The sequence below is a fragment of the Podarcis raffonei genome, chromosome 5 (genome assembly GCF_027172205.1).
Source record: "Podarcis raffonei isolate rPodRaf1 chromosome 5, rPodRaf1.pri, whole genome shotgun sequence".
Taxonomy (NCBI): domain Eukaryota; kingdom Metazoa; phylum Chordata; class Lepidosauria; order Squamata; family Lacertidae; genus Podarcis; species Podarcis raffonei.
The window spans coordinates 49,039,213-49,066,449 of record NC_070606.1 but is presented as its reverse complement, the minus strand read 5'-3'; the positions used below and the strand labels follow the sequence as shown (position 1 = coordinate 49,066,449).

General features: G+C 43.1%; 1 protein-coding gene across 2 annotated transcripts in view; it reads left to right on the top strand.

The window, feature by feature from the left end:
• The window catches only part of GRK5 (G protein-coupled receptor kinase 5), a 147,726-nt gene that overhangs the window by 61,973 nt on the left and 58,516 nt on the right, over positions 1 to 27,237 (top strand). For both annotated transcript variants that reach the window (XM_053389052.1, XM_053389053.1), the window contains exon 3: positions 15,878 to 15,990. In XM_053389052.1, coding sequence (XP_053245027.1) covers positions 15,878 to 15,990 — 113 coding nt within the window. The remainder of the gene's footprint in view (positions 1 to 15,877; positions 15,991 to 27,237) is intronic.

The window sequence follows — 27,237 nt, the reverse complement described above, 5'->3', positions numbered from 1 at the left end:
TCTGGCTTGCTGGGCCGCACATTCCTCTCTACCTGATGACAGTATTATATGCTTGGTTGTGGTGGTAGTTCGGCAGTTGCCCAAAGCAGCAGATCCAGGTGCCAATGAAACTTTCCATTGACAGGGACGGGTTCAGGACTAGCTGTAACAATAACTTCAAACACTTTATTGCTGTCGTAGCGCAAGGCTTTACCGGGAGGGATATTTTCAGCAAGCATCATTCCCCCCAAACCTTAAATTCCTATAGCTGTATCTTTACTACATACCTGAACACAGGAACTCATTACTTAGAAAGAAATACATTGAGGTTTATTGATGTTTCATATTTTTGCTGTTGCTGGCTTTTTACAGGCCTGGTTGGTGACTCAACCTTGAATTTTTTGAAGTTGGGCTGTCCTGGGAGCTGTAACCTCAGAAGCCCTTGCCATGTGAGAAAAAGTGTTGAGTGCAAAGAGATCTTGGGGAAGCTGTGCTTTCTGTTAGAATCAGCTCAGCGCTGGTGTGTAAGAGCAATTGTTCTTGGGGATATGTAGGAGTATATGCACGTGTGCAAATGCCGATATGTACGCACACAGTCTTAAAATAGACAACTCCTACATTGTACAAATTAAGTTTAGTCTAATGAGGGGTGGAGGAGCTGCACAGTAAACAAAGATGAACGTGTTTTGTATAGGCTACAAGTTTAGTTTATTTTTTCCAGTTGGGAAACTTCTTATTCCCAAACAGCTTTGGAGCAAGCAGTGTGGAAGGTTATCTCCCTTTTTGTCAATCTGTCCATCCTTTAAGATGTTGTGCCCCTCTTGCAAGTGCCATTGTCTTCTGAGGCAAGGCTGGTGGCAACACATGAGAAGGTGTTTTCTTCTTCTTCCTGTGTTAGCTCCCTGTTTATGGAATTCCCTGCCCTAAGAGATTGTTGCTGTTGTTGTTTAGTCGTTTAGTCATGTCTGACTCTTCATGACCCCCATGGACCAGAGCACGCCAGGCACTCCTGTTTTCCACTGCCCCCCGCAGTTCTGTCAAATTAATGTTGGCAGTTTCGAGAGATTAGGTGGGGTTATCTCCATCTTTATTTTGTATCCCAGCAATTGGCAATGTTCCTTTTAAAACAGGAATTTGAAGTTGTTGCTGTTTTAATGTATGTATTGCTTTGTGCTGCCCTTTGTATTCGTGCCTTTTTAATTTATCAATAATTTGTACACTACAGTGGTGCTTGAAGTTCATACACAAATGGGCACATGCACATAATAAACCAACAGGATCCTTTGGTTCTGCATTGCCTTGAAATGTGTTGTTTCAAAACAATAGGAACATAGCCTATTCTTGCTTATTGCTGCCTCCCCCCTCCCCCCCCCCCGTAGTTCACCAGTTGCTGGAAACTGTAGGAGGGGAAGGTGCTCTTGATTTTAGGTTCCGCTTGCAAGCTTCCCATTGGCCACTATGAGAGCACTTGACTAGATGGACCATTGGCTTAATCCAGCAGGCTCTTCTCATGTTCTTACATAGTCCAGTGATCTGTGTTTTAATGTTTAGATTGTTGTGGCGTTTATATTTACATTTATGTGTACAAGCCGTTTCAAACAGTTCATTTACGGAAGAGCAGTAAAAAGAATTTGAATAAATCTTCAGGAGCAAACTAGGCTTTGCACCATTTGCACAATTATTTGAATGTTTGTTATTACCACATGTCTTTTGATCCAGATCTCCTGTGTGCCAATGGAAGCTTTCCTTCCATTGCTGCTAGGAGGTGCAGGAAATCCTATCCAGTTTGGGACTGTAGCAGAGGGCTTATTCCTCCCCTAACCTGGGAGCTACAGCTCCCATCATGCCTTCCCTTTGCTTGTTTCCAGCTGGGGTTTATGGGCAGTGAAACATGAGAAGGGCACCAGGTTGAGGAAGGCTGCTACATACCATCAAAATGGCATTCTTGTATATTCTGTGTTGCCATATTGGAAGGTCCAATAAGACTGCCAGATATAGATCAGTGGGAATGATGTCATTGTTTTCCAACTCTGATGGGTGTCTTCCTCATCCCACCCCCAGCTAAGGTGACGGTATGCATCCATTTAGCATGACCTTCCCTCAGGCCCCACTTTACTGGGCAGTCTCATATCCTAGGAGGTCATGTGACCTCTATTGGAATTCTTGTGATTCTCCGCCCCTTCCTTGACATCCCCAGCCTTCTCCCACCAAGTACCTCTAAGTAGTCTTGCAGACTCCTTTTTTTTTTACAAGATTGAAAATTAGTTGCAATATGTTTCCTTCAGTTTCCTGGAACTGGAAATGTTTGCTTTGTGCCGCATGCAACAACAGTCCCAGAACCATTTTAAGCATTCAGAGTAGAGCCTTGCCCTGAAATACTCTGTAAGCGGATATCATCAAACAGAAGATTAAATAAAAACACAAGAGATGAAATAAGTTGTGCATTTCAGTCAAAGGACCTATAAATGGATTGTCCGGAGGTAGAAGAGCTATTTTACTAGTTCCCTTCTTTGACGAGAGAGTACTTAACACAGCCGATCTCTGCCAAAACCGCTGCAAACATAGACTATAAAACCTTTATTCACACAACTCCAAGGAACGCCTCAGAACTCGGAAGTGACCTTTAATATTCAACCTTCCCCACCCCACACCCCCAGTCATAGGATTCGTTAACTCCCAAGACTGTCGAAATCTCACCAAGATAAAAACTAAATTACAATTTTACAAGCATTTCTCTCTATATCAAAATGCAATTTAGGAAGGTACTGCACGATCACGGCGAAGCATCTACTCATGTCAGGGATGAGCAACAGTAAAAAGAGAAAAAATATTCAGAGGCAGGTAAACGACATGAATTTATATGGGGTCCTGTCTCATTTGGCATAGGTAGCATGCAGAAATCCTGTCCAGAGGTTACAGGTTTTAGCCCATGGAGGGGAAACAAGGTGTGTCTTTGCTGCCAACATCCCTACACGCACTGGCTCCAGCCTTAATGCAAAGATCCGAAGGGTTTTTAAAGCATGTTCAAGTTGAACTTTATTATTATTTTATTAATTGCCTTCCACACATACCCACAGCAGAGACCTACTAATCCAGCTGGGAAAACCTGTGGGAGCCAAAATGACTCCACCTGTTTCTGGAAAGTGCAGATGGCAACCTCTTTGACATATCATCTCAACAAGAATGATGATACTCTTACCATTAAAGCCCTAAACTGCCTGGGAGCCTCCCTAATACAGTATCAAGCCACTCCTGCCCTGACCAGGTGGCTTCTAAGCATCTTGAACTGAGTGCTGACGCTCCATTCCAGGCTTCCTCAAACTTGGCCCTCCAGATGTTTTGAGACTACAATTCCCATCATCCCTGACCACTGGTCCTGCTAGCTAGGGATCATGGGAGTTGTAGGCCAAAAACATCTGGAGGGTCGAGTTTGAGGAAGCCTGCTCCATTCCATCTGGTGTGGCATCGCCATTGGAGATTCTTTCTTTCTACTCTATCTCACTCTTCATGAGTCTTGCTTGAAGGAGTTGTGGAGATGCAGCTGATTCAGAATGAAGCAGTCATCTGGGATGATACTCCCAAATCCTTATTCTACTTAAGTTCCATGTTCTGGTGGCTTTATCCTTAAAGCGCTGTACAGACCAAGAATCTGGTATTCTTGAGGTAGTATCTTCTTACCCCAGGTGAAACTTCAAACTGTCTTGAACAGATAGCCCACTTTATCATGTCACTAACATAATAAAAATGGACCTTTCTCAGGGATGGCCCTCTAGTTTTAGCAATCATTTCCTTTTGAGGTTCTCCAGATTTGAGACTTCAGTAATTTTCAGCAGGCTTTGTTTCAACAAATTTTCAGCAGGTTTTGTTTCAACAATCCCTTTTTGTATACAGTGGTACCTCGGGTTACATACGCTTCAGGTTACATACGCTTCAAGTTACAGACTCCGCTAACCCAGAAATAGTGCTTCAGGTTAAGAACTTTGCTTCAGGATGAGAACAGAAATCGTGCTCCGGCGGCGCGGCGGCAGCAGGAGGCCCCATTAGCTAGAGTGGTGCTTCAGGTTAAGAACAGTTTCATGTTAAGTACGAACCTCCGGAACGAATTAAGTACTTAACCCAAGATACCACTGTATAGTTAATGTGCCTATTTGGTTTTACTGATCTTTATCATTTTCTGCTTATCAGCTTCCACAAATAGTCTTACTGATGTGTTGATTCCTTCCCTCCTTCCCACTTGAGAACTGTTACACTGAAAGGTAGGCAGTAAAATTTTCTGAACAAGTAAATAATGGGAGCTTTAAAACGCTTAAAGCAGCTTACTTTCTTCTTTGCTGCTGCTGGGCATGACTTGAAAAGTTATGTGCTAAGCCTTCCTACCGCTTTCCGAAATCTGCAGAGATGGCCCTCATAAACATTTCTGGTGCAAATATTTGTACGAAGACATTTGTACACGTGCGTGTGGGATTCTGCTTTCCAGCAGCATTATAAGAAGGAAAACATCCCTCCAAATGTTTGTAGAAAACAAATTTTAAAAAGGGTTTTGTGGACAACACTGAAGCACATTTAATTTGGAAGCCATTGAAATACTCTCCAAATGCTGTTTGCAATTCTCGCCTGGTTTTTGTCTTGGAACATTTCCATACTGAACGTAATATTTCTGCAATGCATGATGTATATCCCTGTAGCATAATACCATGACTGAAAGGGGAGGATATAAAAAGAAACTAAGAAATGATGCACAAAGCAAACATTGTCTGAATCTAAATAATTAAATTTCATAGATAAAGATGGGAAATGGGCTTTGTTTGTTTTTAAGAGACACAACTGACAAGCAGAAGAAATTAAGCTGGCAGGCCTTAAATACCATTTAAAAGAATTCCATTGTCGAATCCTGATTGCATCTATATTTTTAATTAATCAGACCAGCGTCATGTGCATCAAAGCTGTACCCACTCTGGGGGCTAAGTTAAGGATCTGTCAGAGTTTCCATTATAAAAACCCTGCATTCGGCGGGGAAATAACTCGGGCATAAAAATATGCTCCAGGCTGAAGCTGTACCATAGTAGGTCTAGACAGCTCTGAATTATGCAAGTGTTAACGGACCTCCTCCCAAGAAGCCCTTTCTTTTACTATGCTGCTAACTGAAAATGGTTGCAGTTTAATATAAGAAATTTGACAGACGATTACCTCTTCAAGTGACCTAATAGACTTCATCATGCAGGCCCAAATAAAAGTGAAAGTGGATGAAAGATTTACTTGCAGATATGGCAGCAGCATGTATTATGGGTAGCTTTTTCACAGAGGCTGCTTTCGGAATTAGCTTTCTGCACCTGTGCAATGCTAATGGCATTGTGCAGGCTTGTCTTCAAGACAATGCTCGTGGCTTTCTTTTCCATCTCCGTAGAATGGACAGACACTCCACTCCCAAAGTAAAACAAGAGGATTAGTTGTGTTGGACATTTGCAACATGAACCTGCAGAGCTAGCGAGGAGCAAAGACTACTGCTGGGTTAATGGAAGATACACATTTTAGCTGTGCAGGGGTTCTGATTAGTTGAATGGCCATCACATGTGTTTACAACAGGATTGGGACTTCTACCTATCATCCATGCATGTGGAACAAATTGCACAGGGAGAGAGCCACACAACCTGGGACCCTGTGGGGAATAAGCATATGGCTTATGCATGAAGGCACCCTTACTACAGATAGTATTGTTTGCCTGTCATGGACTGGCTGGATGCAGAGGACTGGTGGGAAGCACCAGCTGGGGAACCCCCAGCGGAAGAAGGCTCAGAGTCAGGGCATTGCTGGTGGGACATTGATGTGTGGTCACAGGGAGAAGAGGGAGCAGACAGGGAGGAGGAGCTGTTAGAAGCTGAAGAGACAACAGGGTTTAGTGAGCAGGAGGAGGCTGTGGCAGAGAGCAGTTCAGAATTGGAGGCAGAAGTGGAGGCTGGAGAGGAGAGGGTCGAGGATGCAGAGATGAGACAGGCTGCTGAAGAATCCAGGGAGTCACCCCCTCCTGCTGTGACCAGCTCCCCTCCCTCCTGGTCTCCCAGAACTTGCAGAGAAATGAAGAGGGTGGGGGCAACGAGAGGCAAGTTGACAGAGCCTTAGGTTGCTGGGGAAAGAACCAGGGGAGGAATGGTGAGAGGACAGGGACCTTCTGTCCTCATAGCTGCTCCATTGGGGTAAGACCTGCTGGGAAGGGTTGCTGTGACCACTAGGACTGAACTGTTTTTATTTTATTTTTAATAGTTAACTTCACTGACACCAGAGGTTTTTTTTAAAATACTGATCTACTTTTGACTCTGGCTCCTGACAGTGCCCAAATGTCAGGGCACCAGGTGGAGCATGTGACACTGGGAAGGGAGGGCTAGTTAGCACTGTTCATTCATTGCACATCACATTTTTATCTAATCAGTTTCACATCTTAAAATTTCATGGGATGTGGGGAGTGGCAGCAATTAGGAAAAGGAAGTAAAGAGGTGTTTCTTCTCTCACTTCCTCCATTGCGTTTGTGCAGATGTCCATCTGCTGGTGCTGAATCAAGACTAATATTGTGGTAGCTTTAAGTCATCCCTGTTGCTTCTCAGTCATTATTGTTGTTGGCTTCCGTCTGTCCCGAGAGACAATGGAACGTGCCCCCAGGGGTTGTGTCAAATTGCTGGGGAATCGCAGCACCTGCTGTGGCTGTTAACTCGTAACTGTTACCTCCTGCATTGTTTTTGCTGTGTTAGCAGCACCAAAGTGACCTCCCTGGGCTGCAAGCCTGACCAGTGTGCATGGAGGTCCTCTCAGCCTTGCTGAAGTGATCCAGAGAAAAGCAGAGCAATATGTTTGGCACCAGTTTCACTGCAGGAATTGCCAGAAGGAGGCATTCAAGGCGTCTTTGGGACTCCACTCCGGATTTGTGGAGGGCTTCACTCCTTAACCTTTTCTTCTCCTGAAGATGTCCCACAAGGCAGTGGATATGGTTTTTCCCTGGGGTTTACTTCCAAAGCCTTTCTCACAAATAAGTATAGCCACAAGGCAGCGGAGGGCTAGGATCAGAGTTGTATATACACAGCCTTAAATTCAGTGGTGTATTTAGACTTCACCTTAAAGAAATTCACTGATTTTTCCCATGGTGGTTACTGACCCAGTTTAGAGGCATTGGGTGTTAAGTGCTGCCAAGTACCTGTATTTGCCTAATACTAATTACATAGTATTTCTTTTGAATGGTTTGTAAAATGTAGTCCTCTCGATAGGCCAGTTTCCATGGCTTTAAATTGAATACCGAGGTCAGCTCCCCATTGACTTGACTTACCCAGGGAGATGGTAGGGTCACTGTTGACTTAATTGTTTTTGCAAGCAGTCATTTATTTGAAGCGATGAGAATTATTTTCTTTCTAGCATCCTATTAACTTTTGAGGGGAGCAGTCACTCAGCTTTTTTATACGACAAAACAATAGCCTGCAGTTTAAAGATGTTTAAAATGCACTCACTAAATTTCACGGACCTGAGGTGGGATGGACAAGATTGTATATCTTATCAGCAGTGGTGTAACAGGTACTGTTGAGGAAGTTGAGAGCCAGTGTGGTCTAATGGTTGAAGTGTCTGACTAGGACCTGGGATACCGGGGTTCAAATCCCCACTCAAGCCATGAAGCTTCCTGGTTGACCCAGGGCAAGTCACAATATCTCTCAGCTTAACCTACTTCTCAGGGTTTTTGTGGGTTTCAAATGAGGATGGGGAGAACTGTACACCACCTTGAGCTCCATGGAGAATATAATAAATAAATAAGTTTCACACTGCTGTCATGTTGGTGGGTTACACTTACCCGTTACATTCAAACTGGATATTATTATGGCTTCCATAAGCCAGGCTCCAAAGAACTTCACAGCCAGTTCTCTGCACCCAAATCGAATCTGAGCTCAAATAAAGCATCCTTTGTACCCCATGGCAACTGTTCCTTGATGTGGATGGGACTTATCAAAAGAAGTTGGTTTCATGCCATTAGGGTTTACTGTTCAAAGCAGGGGAAAAGTTGACATTCCACCGGGTTTGCAGAAGCCCTTTAACATCCCTAAAGTAGCTCTTTGGATTCTGGCCACAGCATCTGTGCATGTGAGGGGGAAGCTCCTGTAGGTAGAGAGAAATTAACTAGACTTTAGGCCTTTTGTGAACTGAATGCAGGATAATCTTTTGTGCTTAAACCCTATTATTATAGGAGAAATTAAACTCCCTCCCACCCTTATGCACAGACTGTTGCCACAAGCAATAACACATCTCCTCACTTTGCATTTTTACCTAATTCAGTGGTGACAGAGGCAGTGTTTACTGATGCAACCAACACAATGTATAAGCTCTCTTTTTTAAAGAAAAAGGTCCATTAAGAAACTTAAAGCTGGGAAGCAGCTTTCATCTTTTAAAAGTCAGGGTGGATTAGCGTATGTTCTTTCTTGGATTTACATGGAGACAATTTCAGTTACATTTGTAATTTGCGTTTGCATGAAAAAGTTGCTGTAAATTAGAGTCTGGCCTTTGAAAATAGAAGGGGGAAGTGAGGCCTAGCAACAGTATGTTGCTTGGGAAAAGGGGAAGCGTTGAGGGCATGGATTGGGGGCAGCTAACAGCCAATCCAAGCCACGCCTTCAAGGACTTTGGGACATCCCTATGGCTTGGAAAGGAATAGCTTTGAAGGGAGTAGCAGTGCAGAGAGAGGAAGGGAAAAGCAGGGAGCAAATGTGGTGGCTGGTCTGTGGCTGTATCCTGAGCTCTGAATGAGACTCAAGTTATGACCTGACTGGACTTTTGGTCCACACTCACATGAGTGTGCAGAGTATGTGCAGTCTTGCTTTTCTTTGTTGGGGTGACTTTTTGTTCCCTTTATTTATTTTTGCACCAGAAACATATACTTTTGCAAAGTTTGGGGCTCTCCTGAGATTGTTAAAGCCTAGCTCTTTTGCAGGGGTGGTGCTTCATTTGCTACATCAGCATTGGCACTCATGCCTGAACATCAAAAATAGAAGGAATGACTGGTGCTAGTCTTGAGGCCAGAAAGAGAAGGAAATGTGAATGGGGGAAACCATATGCTGGCTTAAACTGAACACAAAATGGTCCTTATAATGCACAATCATGAATTGGTTAGTTGGCCTGTGACTGAAGATGTGGCTTGAGGATTCCAGCCATAAAGCCCTTAGTCCTCATAGGATGTGTCCTTGCATTAAGTATGGATACATTTTGATCTCATTTTTTCCTGTTTTCAAAGTCCTTAAGTTTGCCAAAACTGAATGGCTGGTTCCTCCTTTGGCACAAGCTTTGGGGACAGAGTTAAAGTGAGTGCCCAGAACTGGTAGCCTTCAAAATTGCCTACGAAGTGCCACTTAATGGTTTAGACTAATCTGGGTATACCAGGCCAATTTTGTTTTGGACTCTTAGCATAACTAGGTTCTTTCTGAAGTAACTTTTTTTTTGTCTGTTCCAGATATATTTATTTGATGCTTTGTATTTCACTTTTCAATGCAGTGATCTTCAAGGAGACTAGCAACAGATTGCAGTAATGCAAAGACAAAGCCCTACACACAAAGCCCAGCCCAGCCCTGCATTCCTTAGTGGATGTGGCCAGAGTGTTCTTCCTCCCCTGGCTCTGCAGCTCCTGGGCAGTTGAGCAAAGTGTTTTTCTGTCTGGCAGGGAGATGTAGTAGGCTGAGTGTTGGAAGGGAAGGGGGACAAAGCATACAGAGCAGTCAACTAAAATCCAGCGATGCGTTGCTTTGTGAAAAGTTAGGGTAAAAAAGTAAAGTTGGGGTGATAAAGAAATAATATTCAGAAAAACATTTATGTACACAGTGCAACTCTGTACATATCTACTCATAAGTAAGTTTGACTGTGCTCCTTGGAACTTACTACCAGAATTGCAACCTTGTATGCGTTGCAAGTGGCAATAGATTTGTTATCTTTGGCTACATATGCACTATACCTTCAATGCACATTTGAAGCACATTCTTTCCCTCAGATAATTCTGGGCACAGCAGTTTGTTAAAGGTAGCTGGGAATTTTAACACTGTGAGATGTACACCACAGTGCTCAGAATTCTTTGAGAGAAAGAATGTGTTTTGAATGTGCTTTAAAAGTATAGTGTGTACACAGCCGCAATAATCCATGGTTTAGATGCACCTGTGTTGTTGCGTGAGCAGAAGCCAAAGTTCCCAGTTTTTGCCAGTCTCCCTTCCCCCTTTTCCCACTGCATCCTTCCCTCCTTTTTATGCCATACTGGAGGGTCCCCCAGTCTTAAGGAGTGGAATATGAAGCTATGGTGGAAAGGGGAGATATGAAAGCCTCATTCAATAGGCAGCACGATCCAAGCCTGTGCTCATTTTCTAAAATAAGGAAAGTTGAAGTTATATGGGGTCCTGTCTCTGTATAAAGTTTCTCCAATCCGTCCTCTTCTCTCGCAGTTGTCCCTACAACTGTTATGTCCACTACATCATTTGCAAACATATGGTTTCACTTCCAACTATTTAACATTTCCATTTCCTCAGGAAATCATTCTCCACATTTGTTAAACTTTTGAATCAGAACTGCTGTTTTTATTGGCATCTATACAGAGAACGATATAATTGACTCTTAAGGCAGGTTTCTGACTCTCCAGTTGTCCATTTGCGCACTCGGTTTTTTCCTTTTCCTTTGAGACTGGGAAAATGGGAGAGGAAGAGTGTGAAAAATTTGGTCATAGTTCATGACGCCTTGGATTGTGATGTAAAAATACGCCCCCAAAAGGAAGGTACCAAATACAAGTGCCGGGGGAGGAGAGGAAGGATGCTTCTGGTGCACAGAAATATTTATCCCAAGTGTTTTCATTGTCTTCAAAGAACTGAAGTTGGGGAACAAAGTTTTGAGTTAGCTATGTCTAAGAGCTCCCCAAGGAAGATACTTGAAATGCAGTGGACTCAAAAAATAAATAAAATATGCACTTGGAGACTCCCCCCCCTTTCTTCTTCATCTTGGATGTGCCACTAAAAAATTGTCTGTGAATTTGTGTTTACTTAATACACAAAAATGTGCTTTCAGTTAATCAATAAGGTATGTGTATCTACACGAATGCAGTTCCTCAGTCCTTCAGGACTGAATCTTAGAAGCTATTTTATTCCACTTAAAGGGGAATAATAATTTCATTTATTATTTTAGCAGCAAGTTCATCCTGTTCTCATAGACTAAAGTTGCCAAGGACTTGATGACTTAGAGCTATTGTACATGTTCTTGCATTCATCCTGGTTTAATTTTTGGCCTGACACTTTCTTATAGGAACAAAAAAAGGGGGGTTCTGTTTTGGCCATAATTTGAGTTATTATTTTTTTTTAAAAATGTTACTGTTCAAAAAATGGGCAATCATAACAGAGGGAGATGGAAAGATTATTCTCCCACTTTTATATGTGGGATATGACTGGAGCCGGTACATGGAGACTTCTTTCCATGGGATTATCTCGATTTAGCTTGAGCCAAGCATTCTCAATATGCATCGTCTTTATCCAATTGTATTCTGCATCAAAAAACCCAGTATGACAATGAAGCACAGCTGATGGGATGAAGAGTGTTGTGCACACACCAGGAGCTGAGTATACATTAGGACCACAATCTAATGAACGCATTATAATTTATTTTTCTTTTTTTAAAATCACATGCACAGGGAGGGAGATTTGAGCAGTTTAATTCTGATTATTCATTTTCAAAAAAAGTTTACACAAGATTATGCAAAACACAGTTTTTTTTAAAAAAAATCATTTTCAAAAAATGGTTATAGATTCTGCAGTGTTTTCGAACATGAATTCCTTTGGATTCCTTCAGCCCTTGAGTGATTTCCCATTTCTCCCAGAGCACCTAGGATTGCACTCTGAATCCTGTGGTCCATGGAACCACACGAGAGTGATACATAGGTAAAGGTAAAGGGACCCCTGACCATTAGGTCCAGTTCTGACCGACTCTGGGGCTGCACGCTCATCTTGCTCTATAGGTCGAGGGAGCCGGCGTTTGTCCGCAGACAGCTTCCAGGTCATGTGGCCAGCATGACTAAGCCGCTTCTGGCGAACCAGAGCAGCACACGGAAATGCTGTTTACCTTCCTGCCGGAGTGGTACCTATTTATCTACTTGCACTTTGACGTGCTTTCGAACTGCTAGGTTGGCAGGAACAGGGACTGAACAATGGGAGCTCACCCCGTTGCGGGGATTCGAACCGCCGACCTTCTGATCAGCAAGTCCTAGGCTCTGTGGTTTAACCCACAGCGCCACCTGCCTGCTATTTGCTATATTCCATACCAATCCCTCTAAAGGGCTAAGAGTTTGCAGCAGTACTGCTTTAGGGCAGGCACGCTCTGTACTATTGTGGAAGCTGAATAAAATGTGTAACTGCCTACCTCTTTATGCTCAGGCTGTGCCAATCAAAAGCAATACTGCATGAGTTTTGTGTAGACAGAGCTAGCCATTTGTCTATTTGGGTAGTCAAAAGCAAATGTGCTCTGTCATTTTTCTGGGCTCCTCCTAATGTTACATGCCCAGCTAGGAAAAACAAAAAAATAAAAATCAGAAGATGACTGAAGATTGTTGTTGTTGTTGTTATATCACAATGGTCAGATGAGAGAATGGGATAAGATCTGGACCATCAAGACGCCTGTAGAGTTCACACATATCATGGTCACACCCTGACCATTTTTATAATATAATAGTTTGTGTCTTTATCTTTCTGGATACTTGTTTTGTATGGAGAAATGGTAGGCAGTATCATAAATATTCATGAGCCTTGGCATCTTATTACCCTATTTATTCCAGGCATCTGATAGTTCATGGTTCAGAGAGAAGAATCTATTTGCTGGATCACATACAAATGAATAAAAGCCACTTGGATATCCTCTCTGCGTACCCCTCCCTCAATTCTTGCACAACACACAGGAGCCGCAGCGAGCCGAAGGCTGATGATGTGGAAAGCCCTGTATGATTATCTTGGGGGCCAGGGAGGGCTCAGTATGGGAATAGGATTGCTCCATAACCAAGGGGAGAATTTTTGTTGGATCAACGAAGCCTTTGACTGAATTCTTAGATCTGGCACATTTCCCTAAAATGTCCTGTGAAGCTGTTGTGTAATCAGAAGTACATGATGCAAAGATATGAGGTGGCTTTGTGGGGAAATTTTGCAAAGACTTCCCCCCAGGGAATGTGGACTGGGGAAGGGGTGCTTTTGCCCTCATTCCCTTTAGGAGACTGGGTCATGAAGTCGTAACCAGGTCCACCTGAGGTGTCTAAAATTACCAATGAGATGTGGGTTCATTCATGCAGGCTTACTCTAACCAATCCTCCTTGGTTTACCAAGTTGAGGAGACTTTGTTTGCCTGGTGGTTTCACTGACCTCCAGAGTCACCACTATTAGGGCCTGGTAACATACCCTCCAATATTTCCATAATGATAATTTTGTTGTTTATACTCCACACATCTTACTGGGCTGCCCCAGCCACTCTGGCCAGCTTCCAACATATATAAAAACATAATAAAACATTAAACACTTTAAAGAAAACCTTCCATATACAGAATTGCCTTCAGACTGCTCGTGGGGCAGATAATTCCATACCCTCCAATATATTTCCAATGAAAATAGGGACATCCTAAGGAAAAGTGGGGAATTCTAGGATCAAATCAGAAACCGGGACAGCTTCTCTAAATCAGAGCACCATCTGTGGAAAATAGGGAGGACACTTGGAAGGTCTGTGGTAATTCTTCCAGAGTCATCTCAGCACATCCTTTGGGTCAGGGGTGGGCAGAAGATAGAGCCAGATCTACTGGTAGGTCTCTAAGTGATTCGTGGTATATCATCAAGGAGTTTGACTCCCAATTGTTTAACAGTAGCAACAAGGTGGGGGGGAGAAAGGTTTTTCCGTTTAAATTAGATTGCTGAGCTGAAGAAACCTTGGGGGCAACTGTGAGCTCAATTCAGGTAGTGAGAACAAATTCCTGTGCTGTGTCCAGAGGCACCCTACTCCTTAATTCTAAGAGTACATTGTCTCCACTCCACCATTTTTGCATCCCACAAGCCTGACGTCTTCCCACCCTTGCCTCAGGTGTGTGGGCAAAGAAACAAAGAGCAACATCATTACGACGCCAATTTTTCGATCCAGGAAGTGTTCATCTAAACAAGGCAGGCAGCCGCAGGAGATGCGGTTTCCTAATCCTTGGCTCCGTAGCAGGACATCCACACCAAACAAAATTGTGGGGAGGAAGTTTGACAATCATTAGTTATGGGCATTGCAGACCAACGAATGTAAACAAGTAAAACTAGTGGCCATTCGTTCAGCTAATGTGTCTTGTGCCGTTATTCCTGGGTAAAGGGAGTGATGGCCGCAACATGAAAAAGGTCTGAAAAGAATGTGGGGAATTAGTGGAGCCACTCAGATGGAGGAACATTGAGGATTTTTTTTGTAAGGCTGCCAAACTTTGGGCCAATGATCAAGCCTCTTGGAACCTCTGTATTTTTTAAATTTCACAGGTAGCCCAGCTTGATCAGGCATTGCAGAAAAGGGAAGGTACCCCAGCAATCTGGACAGGCAACAGCTTGCCGCTTAAATAGACCTGTGTACGAATAAGCAACATCCAGCAAACGTCATGGTCTTAATCTCGAGCAATTCAAGACTTGCCATAAATTTTCCTAAAGTTGGAAAAGAATAGGATTTTAATCTGGATGAGCTGTTGCGCTTTTCTGTAATAGGTTAAATGAAGGCAGCTTGTCAGCTTCACAGCATCATCATGCCTTAAGATAAGGAGTGGTTTGTTGCAGCAGCAATAGAAATTTTCATATGGCGCTGAGAAAAGTCAGGGCAAGAATGCTGAAGAAAACACAGCCTGTGGTTTCGTACTTTGTGAGCTGTTTTGCTGTTTTTAAGCCATAAATATTTCTTTAGCAAGGCCAGTGCTACGGCACGTGCTGCGGTATCCTACTCCTGAATTTACAGTCATAACAGCCTCATGCACCAGCTGGTTTTATATTTGTGCCAAGCTAATTCCAGATTTTTTTTCCATATCTTAACACACACACACACACACACACACACACACACACACACACACCAAGCTTGAGTTTATTTTATGTAAATAATAGCTATGTTTCTGTTCAGAAAATGATACTAGCTGGGGGAGATGGAACAAATAGCCTTCCACCTTTATATGGGGGATATGAGTGACCTCAATCCATGTGATATCTCATTAAGTGAACATGGAACGAGCATTCTGGCAGATACCCTTTGTGCCCTTGTCTTCTATGGCAGTATCCCAGTCTAGCAGTGGAGCAAAGATGGCGGGATGTGGAGTGTTAGGGACTGGGTGGGTCAGCAGCCCCTGCACTCAGGGAACAGGAGCACCACAGATATGCCCCATATTTGGTTTCCAGCTTGGTAGTCTGGACTCACATGAGCAGTCCCAACAGTCAACTCTCTGAGCAGAAGTAAGAGCAATGGGACGGGGTGAGGAGTAATTTCTTCTGCGTTTACCAGTCGTGGGAAGGGCAAGGGGCTCAGAAAGGCACTGGAGGTCCCTGATAGAGTGTTATCTTGCTCACAATTCCCCTATCTTGTTTCGGGGATTCCACCAGGCCGCATCCCTGAAAGCGAGAGAGAAATCTTGACTTCATAAAGATGCTGGTACAATCAATTTCTCTGCTTCCACGTCACAACTGCACATAACTTTCTTTGGCTACAGCCTTTGTCCCTTTGAATTGTTTGTGTGTGTGCGTCATTTTGTAATGCTTGTGCAGAATGTGTGTGTGTGTGTTTTACGATCCTTAAGGAAAAGAAAACATGGACACAATGTAACCAGACCAAAATGCATTAAAAAGTACCTCAGTTTTTCACCTTACCTCCTCCTCTTTATTTCCTCTAGAGAGAGATTACTACAGTTTATGTGACAAGCAGCCAATAGGAAGACTTCTCTTTCGGCAGTTCTGTGAGACTCGCCCGGAGCTTGAGTGCTGTATTAGATTTCTTGACTCGGTGGTAAGTTGCTTCTTATGACTGTTGCAAAAGTTTATTGCGCCTTCTTCCATGGTAAAATAAAGATGGAATTGGCCCCTACATGCAGGTGCAAAGAATGAAACCTTGCTTTCTGGAGGATAACGTACCCTGGACGTGTCCCTGGGCCTTTTTAAAATTTTTGTTGCAGACTATGCTTCTTGCAGTTCATGGCCTTTGTGGCCCCATGTTCACATCCATGCCCCAGGCCATGTGTGTGTCTGTGCATTTGTGTGTCCAGGGGTCATCAGTCAGTAGTGAAATACATGTTTTTCATGAAGAAGGTGCAGGGTTCAATCCCTGGCACATCTTGTTAAAATCAGGCTGCCTGGATCCCTGATCAAGAGCATTCCTCTTTGGGAGTGGGGATATGCTGCAACATTGTGTTGCGGGCCCCACTTATTTGTACAAAATTTGCAATCACCTGAGAAACTGATTACCTACTTTCCTTACCTTTAAAAGAAAAAAAAAGCCAACAAGAAAAAACTGTGTGTGTTCAAAGTTTGGATTTGTTTATGCCCGACATGTCTAGACCCTGCAACTGAGATTTGTGCTGCTTCAAGTAGAATTTACGAGTCATAAAAAGACCATGTTGTTTTTCAGATGCTAGTCGACAGAAGCCTAGCAGGATCAGCTTTAATAGATGAGGCCAAAACAGTGATTACAGCCACACCATACCTTTAAAGCACATAGCTTCCCCTTTCCCCAAATTCTGGGAACTGGTTTAGCTTTGCAGAGCTACAATTCCTAGCACCTTTAACAAACTGCAGTTCCCAGGATTTGGGGTGGGGGGTGGAGAGAGGAAGGCATGTGCTCTAACTGTATGGTGTGGATGTGACCAGCAAATGTGCAAAACCAGAAGGCCACTTTAGTGCCCCCCTCCCCCCTTTCCAGGTTATTCCAGGCAACATAGAACACCATGAGGGAAAGCCACTGCCTGGAAAAGCTGTTAAAACTCTGGAGCAATCCTAGCTATATTTATCGCAGACATGGTTCTTTCACATTTTAGGTCACAGAGATTTGGGGGGAGATTGTTTGGGAGTTTGGGGAGATTGTTGTGTGAAATGTGTTTGCTCATTGCACTGTTCTCCAAAATACCGCATTTTTCCGTTTATAACAAGACCCCTAGTTTTTGGGACTTAAAATTGAGGAAATGGGGGGAGATTGCTCACCCGCCGCTGCCAATCGCATACATCCATGAAGCTACCAATCATCTGCCTGCTCGCTGCCAGCAGCCAACAATTGCACGCCCAATTGCCACAACAGCCAATCACAAGCAGAACTTGCCGCAACCAACATTCACCCCCCCCCAAATGCTGCTGGCAATCTCCTGCTTGCGGCAGCCACCAATCGTCCGTCCCATCTCAGCACTATCTGTGTATACATCGGTACCTCAGGTTAAGTACTTAATTCGTTCCGGAGGTCCGTTCTTAACCTGAAACTGTTCTTAACCTGAAGCACCACTTTAGCTAATGGGGCCTCCTGCTGCTGCCGCGCCACCGGAGCCCGATTTCTGTTCTTATCCTGAAGCAAAGTTCTTAACCTGAAGCACTATTTCTGGGTTAGCGGAGTCTGTAACCTGAAGCGTATGTAACCTGAAGCATATGTAAGACAACCCCAATTTTTTAAGCATTATTTTTTAATAAAAAGACCTCGTCTTATACACAGGAAAACACGGTACTTGCTGCTCAACCAAGAAAGTTTCTTTGTTGCAGGAACTGCCCTGTTATTTTTTTTTGCCTCTGGGAATCAGCTCCACCCGTGCGTGTGTTTATGAGAGAAACCTGCATCTGCAAAAGACTACTGAGAATTTCTGAGCTCCTGCAGATCACTGGATTAGGCTGCCAATCAAGTGAATTCAGCAAAGCCAGTGCCATAATTTAAACAATATATCCTTCATTATTTAGTTGTTTTTATGATACATGTCACGGGTAGGATAAATGATCTGGTGGGGTAGAGGGGGAGGCACAATTTTCTGCAGGAAAATCAAATGCAGTCTAATTGTAAAGGTTCCAGTCCACAGAATTTACATTCCAATACTGTAGTGTAAAACAGCCAGGTGCCAGCATAGCATCTGTCATGAATAAGCTCTGAAAAGCTGTTTTGACAAGTTTGTAGGTTAGTTGGGCTGTTTCCATGTAGAATTTCAGAAGCTGATTGTGGTTTTTACATTGGATATTCATGGAGCAAAATGAATGCAAATAAAATATTCTTTCTGATGAATTGCATGAGTGCATTCTTCGAGATAAAATGCTTTCATCTTTCAATGTGGCCTAGCTTGATTAATCCCCCCACCCGCCCCAAAATAAAACACGTAATATGAAAATGTCTTGGTTTTGCTGCATTTGCCACACACACCATCCTTCCTTCCTAACCCATGAATAATGTTCATAGCATATTTCCTGAGATCGTTCCCTTTTAGTTACTTTTGCAGTGGCTAGATTGCAGGTTTGTGGGGAGGCAGGTGGTACTCTGAATTTTGTTACCTAGTCAATTTGCTGAATATTCTCCTGGAAGCTCTATCCTGGCTTGAACAAGGACCTCATTTGTGGCTATATGGATGCCATCCTTTTTTCTAGAAACTTCTCAGCATCAGCGCAGTGAATTGAACTATCCCATTGGTAGAGCTTGGCACATCTGGTACTGATGCCCTCACTAACTGAGGGAAGGGGTCACAGCTCAGTGGTAAAGCCATCAAAAGAAGCTTCCAGTATAACTGCTGGAACTAGCAGCTTGAGTGAATCTTCAAAACTTTCAGAAATTCTACTTGGCAACTGTGAAAAGAGTTTGGATTTGATATCCCGCTTTATCACCACCCGAAGGAGTCTCAAAGCGGCTAACATTCTCCTCCCCCTTCCTCCCCCACAACAAACACTCTGTGAGGTGAGTGGGGCTGAGAGACTTCAAAGAAGTGTGACTAGCCCAAGGTCACCCAGCAGCTGCAGGTGGAGGAGCGGAGACGCGAACCCGGTTCCCCAGATTACGAGACTACCGCTCTTAACCACTACACCACACTGGCTCTCACTTTCATAAGTGAAATCCTTATTATGGGGTGATGCCAAATTGATTTATTTACATTTAAAGCACATTACATATCCAAAAATATCATGGGAACTGTAGTTTGTTAAGGGTCTTGGGAATTGTAGCCCTGCAAGGGAAAACTACAGCTCCCAGCATTCTGTAGTCCTGGGCTTTCAATGTGTATTGGAAGTGCTGTAAATCTAAGGTGCAGTTCTGCACCTTATGAAAGAAACAGCAATGTGGCTTCTGTTGTCTGTTCCAAAGGGTTTACAGGATGTTCCAACTATATGTAGAGAAAACTGGACCAGTCTTGAAGCTCAAGGCAATAATTGGTCCTGGCAATAAAGCTTTGCCTAGAACAAATTCCCACCTATGGAGAGCTAGCAGCTGTGACATTAATTCTCTTCTAGCCTGAGGGCACATATGTGGAGACACCATTATAAAAGGGTCCGAGGGGGTGGTAAAAAAATGAAACAGCTGTGCTTATAAGTTAAAAGCCACCACTGGCCCAAACAAATATATCAAATCTTTTTTCTGCAGTCATGCTCTTCCCCATCATCCTTTGTTTTCTGCATTCATCCTTGCCAGCCTGGGCTGTTGTTGCCTGATTCTTGCAGTATAGTTTAGAGTTTCATCGCTCTGAAGTGCCTCTGAACATGTGCACAGTACCTTTTCACTGAAGTGAATTCTCCTCACTTTCCCCAAGATAATTCAAGGGTGCTATCCTGTCCTCAGCCTCAAGTTTTTTGTGTCAAGACTGTGTCTTGCGTCTTGACTGTGAGAAGATCTCCCTGCACTCTTGTCTGCCTGATTCATCTATGACATCTCCCCTGCTACACACACAGTACCAAGACAAATAGGAAAAGAAAAGTCCACCAAGTCAATAAAACCAGATCATACAATTTGGACTTTTGAATTTGGTCAGATTTTATTTAAAATACCTTTAAAGCAAAAATATGAAGGTGCTTCCTATCTCTCCCCGCCCCCCTTTTTAAGAGTAAAAAGTAGACTGAAGTCTCCCCGCCTTGAGTCCTGGTAGTTAGCAATATTCTTTTTCATAATAACTATCAACTATCAAACCAGGATCGGGACGCGGGTGGCGCTGTGGGTAAAAGCCTCAGCGCCTAGGGCTTGCCGATCAAAAGGTTGACGGTTCGAATCCCCATGGCGGGGTGCGCTCCCGCTGCTCGGTCCCAGCGCCTGCCAACCTAGCAGTTCGAAAGCACCCCCAGGTGCAAGTAGATAAATAGGGACCGCTTACTGGCGGGAAGGTAAACGGCGTTTCCGTGTGCTGCGCTGGCTCGCCAGATGCAGCTTTGTCACGCTGGCCACGTGACCCGGAAGTGTCTCCGGACAGCGCTGGCCCCCGGCCTCTTGAGTGAGATGGGCGCACAACCCCAGAGTCTGTCAAGACTGGCCCGTACGGGCAGGGGTACCTTTACCTTTACCTTTATCAAACCGGGAATCTTCTGCATGCAAAAGAGATGCTCTTACCACTGAGCCACAGTCCTCCCCCTAAAGCTGAGTTTCCTCAAGGATGACTGTTGCAAAACATGGACACAATTCGCAAGGGAATTCTCCTGTGCTGTTTTCCATTGGCGAGAATGGGCAGGAAGGTTTCCTGTGGATTGTGTCCTTTTTCTTACCCTGATTGCAAAGAGCAGTTCTTAAAGCAGCTCCACGAAGGAACATAATCATCTTTAACACTTTAGGAAATTGAAAGAAAAACCAATGGTAAGTGGATTTTCTTTTGCCCATAAGTGGCATGGTAGGTTTTTTACTCTGGCAGTATAATCCTATACATATTTGCTCAGAAGCAAGTCCCATTATGTTCATTGGGGCTTACTTCCAGGTGAGTGAACATTGGGCTGCAGCATAAATGTCGTGGAACAGAAGCCATGAGCAGTCCTTTAGAGACAATTCAGACAATGCCTCAGTCAGCAGTAATTTGATTTCTGGACCATTGACTCTGACCTACTTTTTAGTTATCCTTTTTCTGGCTGGAGGAGTGGGGGAATCACCTTCATACCCAATTTAAAAGACCCCCCCAATTGTTCTTAACTAAAAGTCAGCATTGATTTGTGTTACATAGCAATGAACAGTGTCCTCTTGCGGTTGCCACCACTGATGTGATTTGAACTGGCTTTAGGAGAAAGCTCTTTGATAGAAAATCTAATTTTTGTTATTTAAATCCCCTACTCAGATCAGAAAACCAGTCAGTGCTCCCCCCCCCCTCCATCTACTTTTGGAAGGTTGGCTGAACAGTTGACACACAAATCTTAAATGGCAATTTCTGAATTAAACCTTTTGCCCATTTCGCACTCTAGAAGCCTAAGATAAGAGTTATGGTCAGTTGACCTTGTCTGGAGGCCAAGCCTTGCATCTTGACCTGTTCATCCTTGCTGTTCCCCTGGGCTGCCTCATCACTTGCAACTGACAGTCACTTCCCCCTTCCCCTCCAAAAGTGGAAGAACTGTTAGCATTTTAAGGGGAGCCTTTCAGTTTTCCACCAAAGTTCTCAGCTAGGTTGGTCTTTATCGTCCTTGGCTCTCTCATCTTAGTGATGCAGGAATCCAGAGAAGATGCTACTCTTCCCTGATGGTTAAGGGCAAGCTTCCCCAACCTCGACCCTCCAGATGTTGTTGGCCTACAACTCCCATGATCCCTAGCTAGCAGGACCAGTGGTCAGGGATGTTGGGAATTGTAGTCTCAAAACATCTGGAGGGGCGAGGTTGAGGAAGCCTGGTTAAGGGCTATTGTTGCCCAGCAGGCATCTGTAACACCCAATTCTTAATACAGGATACCCACAAATTTAGATAGACCCAGTGCTTTTTCTCTGGGGGTACACGGGATATGCATACCCCAAACATTTTGTGGACCTTTGTACTTTTGTCCATTTACTGTATTTATTTCCCCCCAACTTGAACTATAAAATGGTGGTTTTCTTGAGTCAGAATGAGACCACCCCTAAACATTTTTAAGGGGGGGAAATCACTGGATAGATCCAACAAGCTCCTTCCTTCCTTCCTTCCTTCCTTAACATTTTAAGACCACTATTTTTTTCCTGATTAGTGTCCATGAACAAAATAGCTGAGGGGAAGGGCTGCCAATCACAAATTTGCTACCAGTTTCTGTTGCCAGTCTCCAAAATTGCCCAACCAGTTCTCTGCAAATGGGATGGTGAAAATGAGACTAGGCTGAGGGGAGGGAGAATTTCAGCTCAACCCTAGTCGTCGTTTATCTGTGAAATGGGTAGATGTTTTCCATTTATTTAGAAAAATTCTAGGCGGCGTGACACTAAAAAACCCCCAATCCATGTACAATATACAGTTAAGCACAGCAAAAGAACATGATATAAAATCATGATTTTAGATCATTTAACATGAGAATAGTTTGTATATGCTTAATGATCCACCATATACTGAATATTTATGATTTTGGCACTGCTGTAGTTTGGGTTGTCTCATTGCGTATGGGAATATGATACCAAGTATGGATGGTATCGCTTGTTGGCAGGGAACTTCTGCAAACATACTGCAGCTGTGCATTTTACGTGAACAGAATAAAAACTGTTTTCTGGTTTTATTTCTGCGCAAACTGTGGTCAATGCAGGAAACCACAGGCCTATCACTTTTGTGCTATAGAATTTCTTCTACCTTTCTCAGCTCATATCGCATTATCTTTTGGGCCTTGATCAACTCCACCCATCTTATCTCTTCATAGACCTCACACTCTTCTACTCTGTGTTTACCTGCATGCCAGTTATTAGCTTTAAAAGCTGTGTATTTAGATCTTGTTTTAGTAAGGATTTTTTAGTGTGCTGAGGTAAGAAGTACCATGTGTGTATTTTTAATTGGCTTTACGAGTCATCTTTAACCTTTTTAGCTCAGTTTACAACCCAACCTTTATTTTTATTTTATTTTACATTCTAAATGTATACCCAGCCCTGTCAGCTTGAGCTCTCTGGGCAGTTTACGGTCAAGTCTTGAAAACACGTTAAGAATGTTTATTCAGAAGGAAAGTCTCACAGAGTTTAGCAGGATTTACTTCCTGGTAAGCAGGATTGCAATCCAAGAACTTAATCTCCAATCACACTTCAGCCCTTATGCTTGAATAAAAATGAAATCGGCAAAAATAAAATTAGTAGTTTAAGCTGAGCTCAAATTTAATTAGGCTTAAGCGCTTCAAAGTAGAGCTCCATAGCTAGTTCTCTTAGGACTACTAAATCTCTTTTCAAAAAACTTAGAAGAAGAAAAAAAACCTCCTTCATTGTTGGCTACCAATGATAATGGAGGGTTCAAAACTTTCAGATTTTTTTTTTTATGGGCTCCCCATAAAAAATGTTTGAATGATGGTGAAAATGGGGGAAGGGTAAGTTATAGCAGCATCTTATCTCAGTTATATCTTTCTTTTAATAATAATACCTGTGGTTTAACTTTCAAAATACAAAGGAATTAATTGTAAAATAAAGGTTTGGCTCCCAGTACGTTTCTGAGCACAATTCAAAGTGTTGGTGCTGACCTTTAAAGCCCTAAATGGCCATGGCCCTGCATATCTGAAGGAGCGTCTCCACCCCCATCACGCAGCCTGAGGTCCTCCTCTGAGGGTCTTCTGCTGGTTCCCTCACTGCGAGAAGTGAAGTTGCAGGGAACCAGACAGAGGGTCTTTTTGGTAGTGGCGCCCTCCCTGTGGAACACACTCCCTTCAGTTGTCAACGAGATAAAGAATTACACAACTTTTAGAAGACACCTGAAGGCAACCCTATATTGGGAGGTTCAACACTTGATGTTTTTATTATGTTTTTAGATACGCTATAAGCTGCCCAGAGTGGTTGGGGAAACCCAGCTGGATGACTGGGGTATAAATAACAAAATCATCATCATCATCATCATCATCATCATCATCATCAAAATCTTACCTCCTCTGATAGAAGTCTGAGAACTGGTCCACATGTTCTGGTTCTCTTGCGAGAGTCTCTTTAAGGCAGCTTATAAAATACTGTGTGGATTGTCTCCATTAGCTCAGTCTATTTATTTACTTTCATTTAAATATTTGTGTGCCACACTTTCATATAAACTAGAAAACCTAGAAATGCAATGTTGTAGTGAAAACAAATTTAAAACGTCACAGTTTGCATGTGAGTGCAGAGATCACTCCTGCTTCGCTGCTTCCCTAGCACAAGCCACAAACCTTGGTGTTGCATTTGTTTGGAGCAAAAGAAAATGCAAGCCATATTGAATGTAACACTGAGCCAGGATTGTGGTTTGTTGGTCTCACTTATGCTAGGGGTGGAGCAAAGTGAAAGCGTTCTCCTATACTCATAGTAAACCATAGTTTACTGTGACGTGTGAACTCAGTCGCTCATTTTTGATGTTGCTGCCACATATGCAAAGGGGATGAGGCCTACTTGTATCAGCTACTGTGCAGATATAGTTTTGTATTACTTTCATGTTAAGGATCCTAATCAGCATACTGGTTTTAATTCTCCTGTTACTTTTATGATCAGTCATCACTATTTTTGCAAACCACTTAGATGTTTTCTTAAAACCAAGCAGTAAATACATTTTGTTAAATTAAGCACACACACACAAATATATATATATATATATATATATATATATATATATATATATATAGTGTTTAAAAACACAAAGCTTGGCATTGTTCAGAAACAGAATGAACATGTTTCTGGCTGTGGCTTCAGTCATTTTTAAATAAATTTAAAAAATAAAGGAAAGGGGGAAACATTTATACTAGATGGAGAAGAGTACATAAAGAAAACGCAGATGGTTCATATAATTTGCACAAGACGAGAAAAATAACCAAGGTACTTATACAGAACTTCAGTAAAGAAATGGAAGAGAAATGGAAGCCTACAGCTTGTGGTTATCAAGGAGAAAGCTTAATCACAGGCCCAATTTCGAAGACATGTTAAGCCAAACCTTGGTTTAGCTCAGTGTGGCACAAGAGTACCTGGCTTGAGAGCAGTACATGTGAAAAGGATCTAGGAGTCTTGGTTGACCACAAACTTGACATGAGCCAACAGTGTGGCGCGGCAGCTAAAAAAGCCAATGCAATTCTGGGCTGCATCAATGGGAGTATAGCATCTAGATCAAGGGAAGTAATAGTGCCACTGTATTCTGCTCTGGTCAGACCTCACCTGGAGTACTGCGGCCAGTTCTGGGCACCACAGTTCAAGAAGGACACTGACAAACTGGAACGTGTCCAGAGGAGGGCAACCAAAATGGTCAAAGGCCTGGAAACGATGCCTTATGAGGAACGGCTAAGGGAGCTGGGCATGTTTAGCCTGGAGAAGAGGAGGTTAAGGGGTGATATGATAGCCGTGTTCAAATATATAAAAGGATGTCACATAGAGGAGGGAGAAAGGTTGTTTTCTGCTGCTCCAGAGAAGCGGACACGGAGCAATGGATCCAAACTACAAGAAAGAAGATTCCACCTAAACATTAGGAAGAACTTCCTGACAGTAAGAGCTGTTCGACAGTGGAATTTGCTGCCAAGGAGTGTGGTGGAGTCTCCTTCTTTGGAGGTCTTTAAGCAGAGGCTTGACAACCATATGTCAGGAGTGCTCTGATGGTGTTTCCTGCTTGGCAGGGGGTTGGACTCGATGGCCCTTGTGGTCTCTTCCAACTCTATGATTCTATGATTCTATGACCAGGGAGGTGAAAAATGACTATGAGCTCCTGTCCGAGAGCCATATGCTTATGCAAACAAGGCTACTGTTTGATGTGCAAACAAGGGCACTGTGCTATTAGGTTTCTTAACCAAGGAAGGGTTGACCACTGATCTAAAGAGAAGTTGCAATGGAGTGCCTCACCCTCTGGGATTGCTCATGCCTTTGCATTTAGAAAGCTTTGCTGAGCTTTTCTGCATTCCAGCTCTTAGTGGATGATATATTCCCATTTCCCTAAGCACAGAAATCAGGGTCCAATGAAACCCATGTAGGACGTTTCTACCTGCACGGACATTCATTTCCATTAATACTCCCTGCACCAGATGGATTGCTGATCCGAAAAGTTTTTCAATTTGGGGGGCAGCTTTTCAGGGTGTGGGAGAAATACTATTCGGATGCTTTACAGCCTCTCAGTCACATGATGTCCCTTGGATCCCAGCTAACCTTTTATGCATGCCTCTTCCTCTTAGCTTTCCAAAAGCGCCAGCATTGGTTAATCAGCTGAGAAGCCATGGGCATGCTGCCAGATATAGAATCTCGGAACATGATACAAACAGATTTGTCCACTTGGGATGTAAATGCAATTAATGTGAAAATTGTTTTAGTGATTTGTAAGCCAAATCCTGTATGAGATTATCCGATTTTATAGTGATAAACACAGGGCTTGAAAGGTAGTGAGGGGAGAAGCTGGGCCATTATTATTAGCTTGTGAATTGTGTGGGTTCAGGACATGATTGCATTTGGAATGGTTTTGCCGTTCAGTACTTTTGGGGTCTTTGTACATCTGTACAAGGCATAGAAGCTGAAATGCAAATGCCTTCCTGTTAGAAATGCTGCTTTGTATCTCAATAATTCTTTAATCTTACTGAAGCCTCCCATCTTCCCTTTGCCGTGATCGTAAATTATGACAACCGAGATAAGACTTCAGGTCTCCTAACCTTTTAAACATAGCTCTTTTTATCTGTGCGACTTTATTCTTCAGAATAGGTTCAGAAGGGTGGTGGGGAAGAAATGTTGTTAAGATGCTATAAACATTCTTGGCTGTTCATGGTTTCAAGAGGCAAAATGACCTGTAGTCAGATAGTATCTAAATGGACAGGAAATTGGATGAAAGGGTTCTGCAAACCCCTTTGTATTCTGTTTTATGAGCATATAATTAGTTCATCCCTGTACAGTTAGGGTATTGGAAGAGCTGCAGTCATGCTTTTTCACAGTCCACGGATTTCTCATCTGAAGTATTGTTATCTTAAAAGTTTATTTCACAGTTGCCGTTTAACGACACGAATCCAATTGCATTGCTGTACTCTTAAAGCATCCTGAGATAGTCAAATAGCAGCCGCTGAGTCCCTGCTCATATCCCACAAGCCCTTCTGAGTGACACAATAAGTGCATACTGTCTCGTTGTCCTTGGGTTGAAAATGCTTGTGGGAATACCACAGAATTTGCCACATCAGAGAAGGAGTCAGTTTTCATGCTCTGAGTTGAAGATGGTATTACTTCAATAAGGACACTGTGCAGGC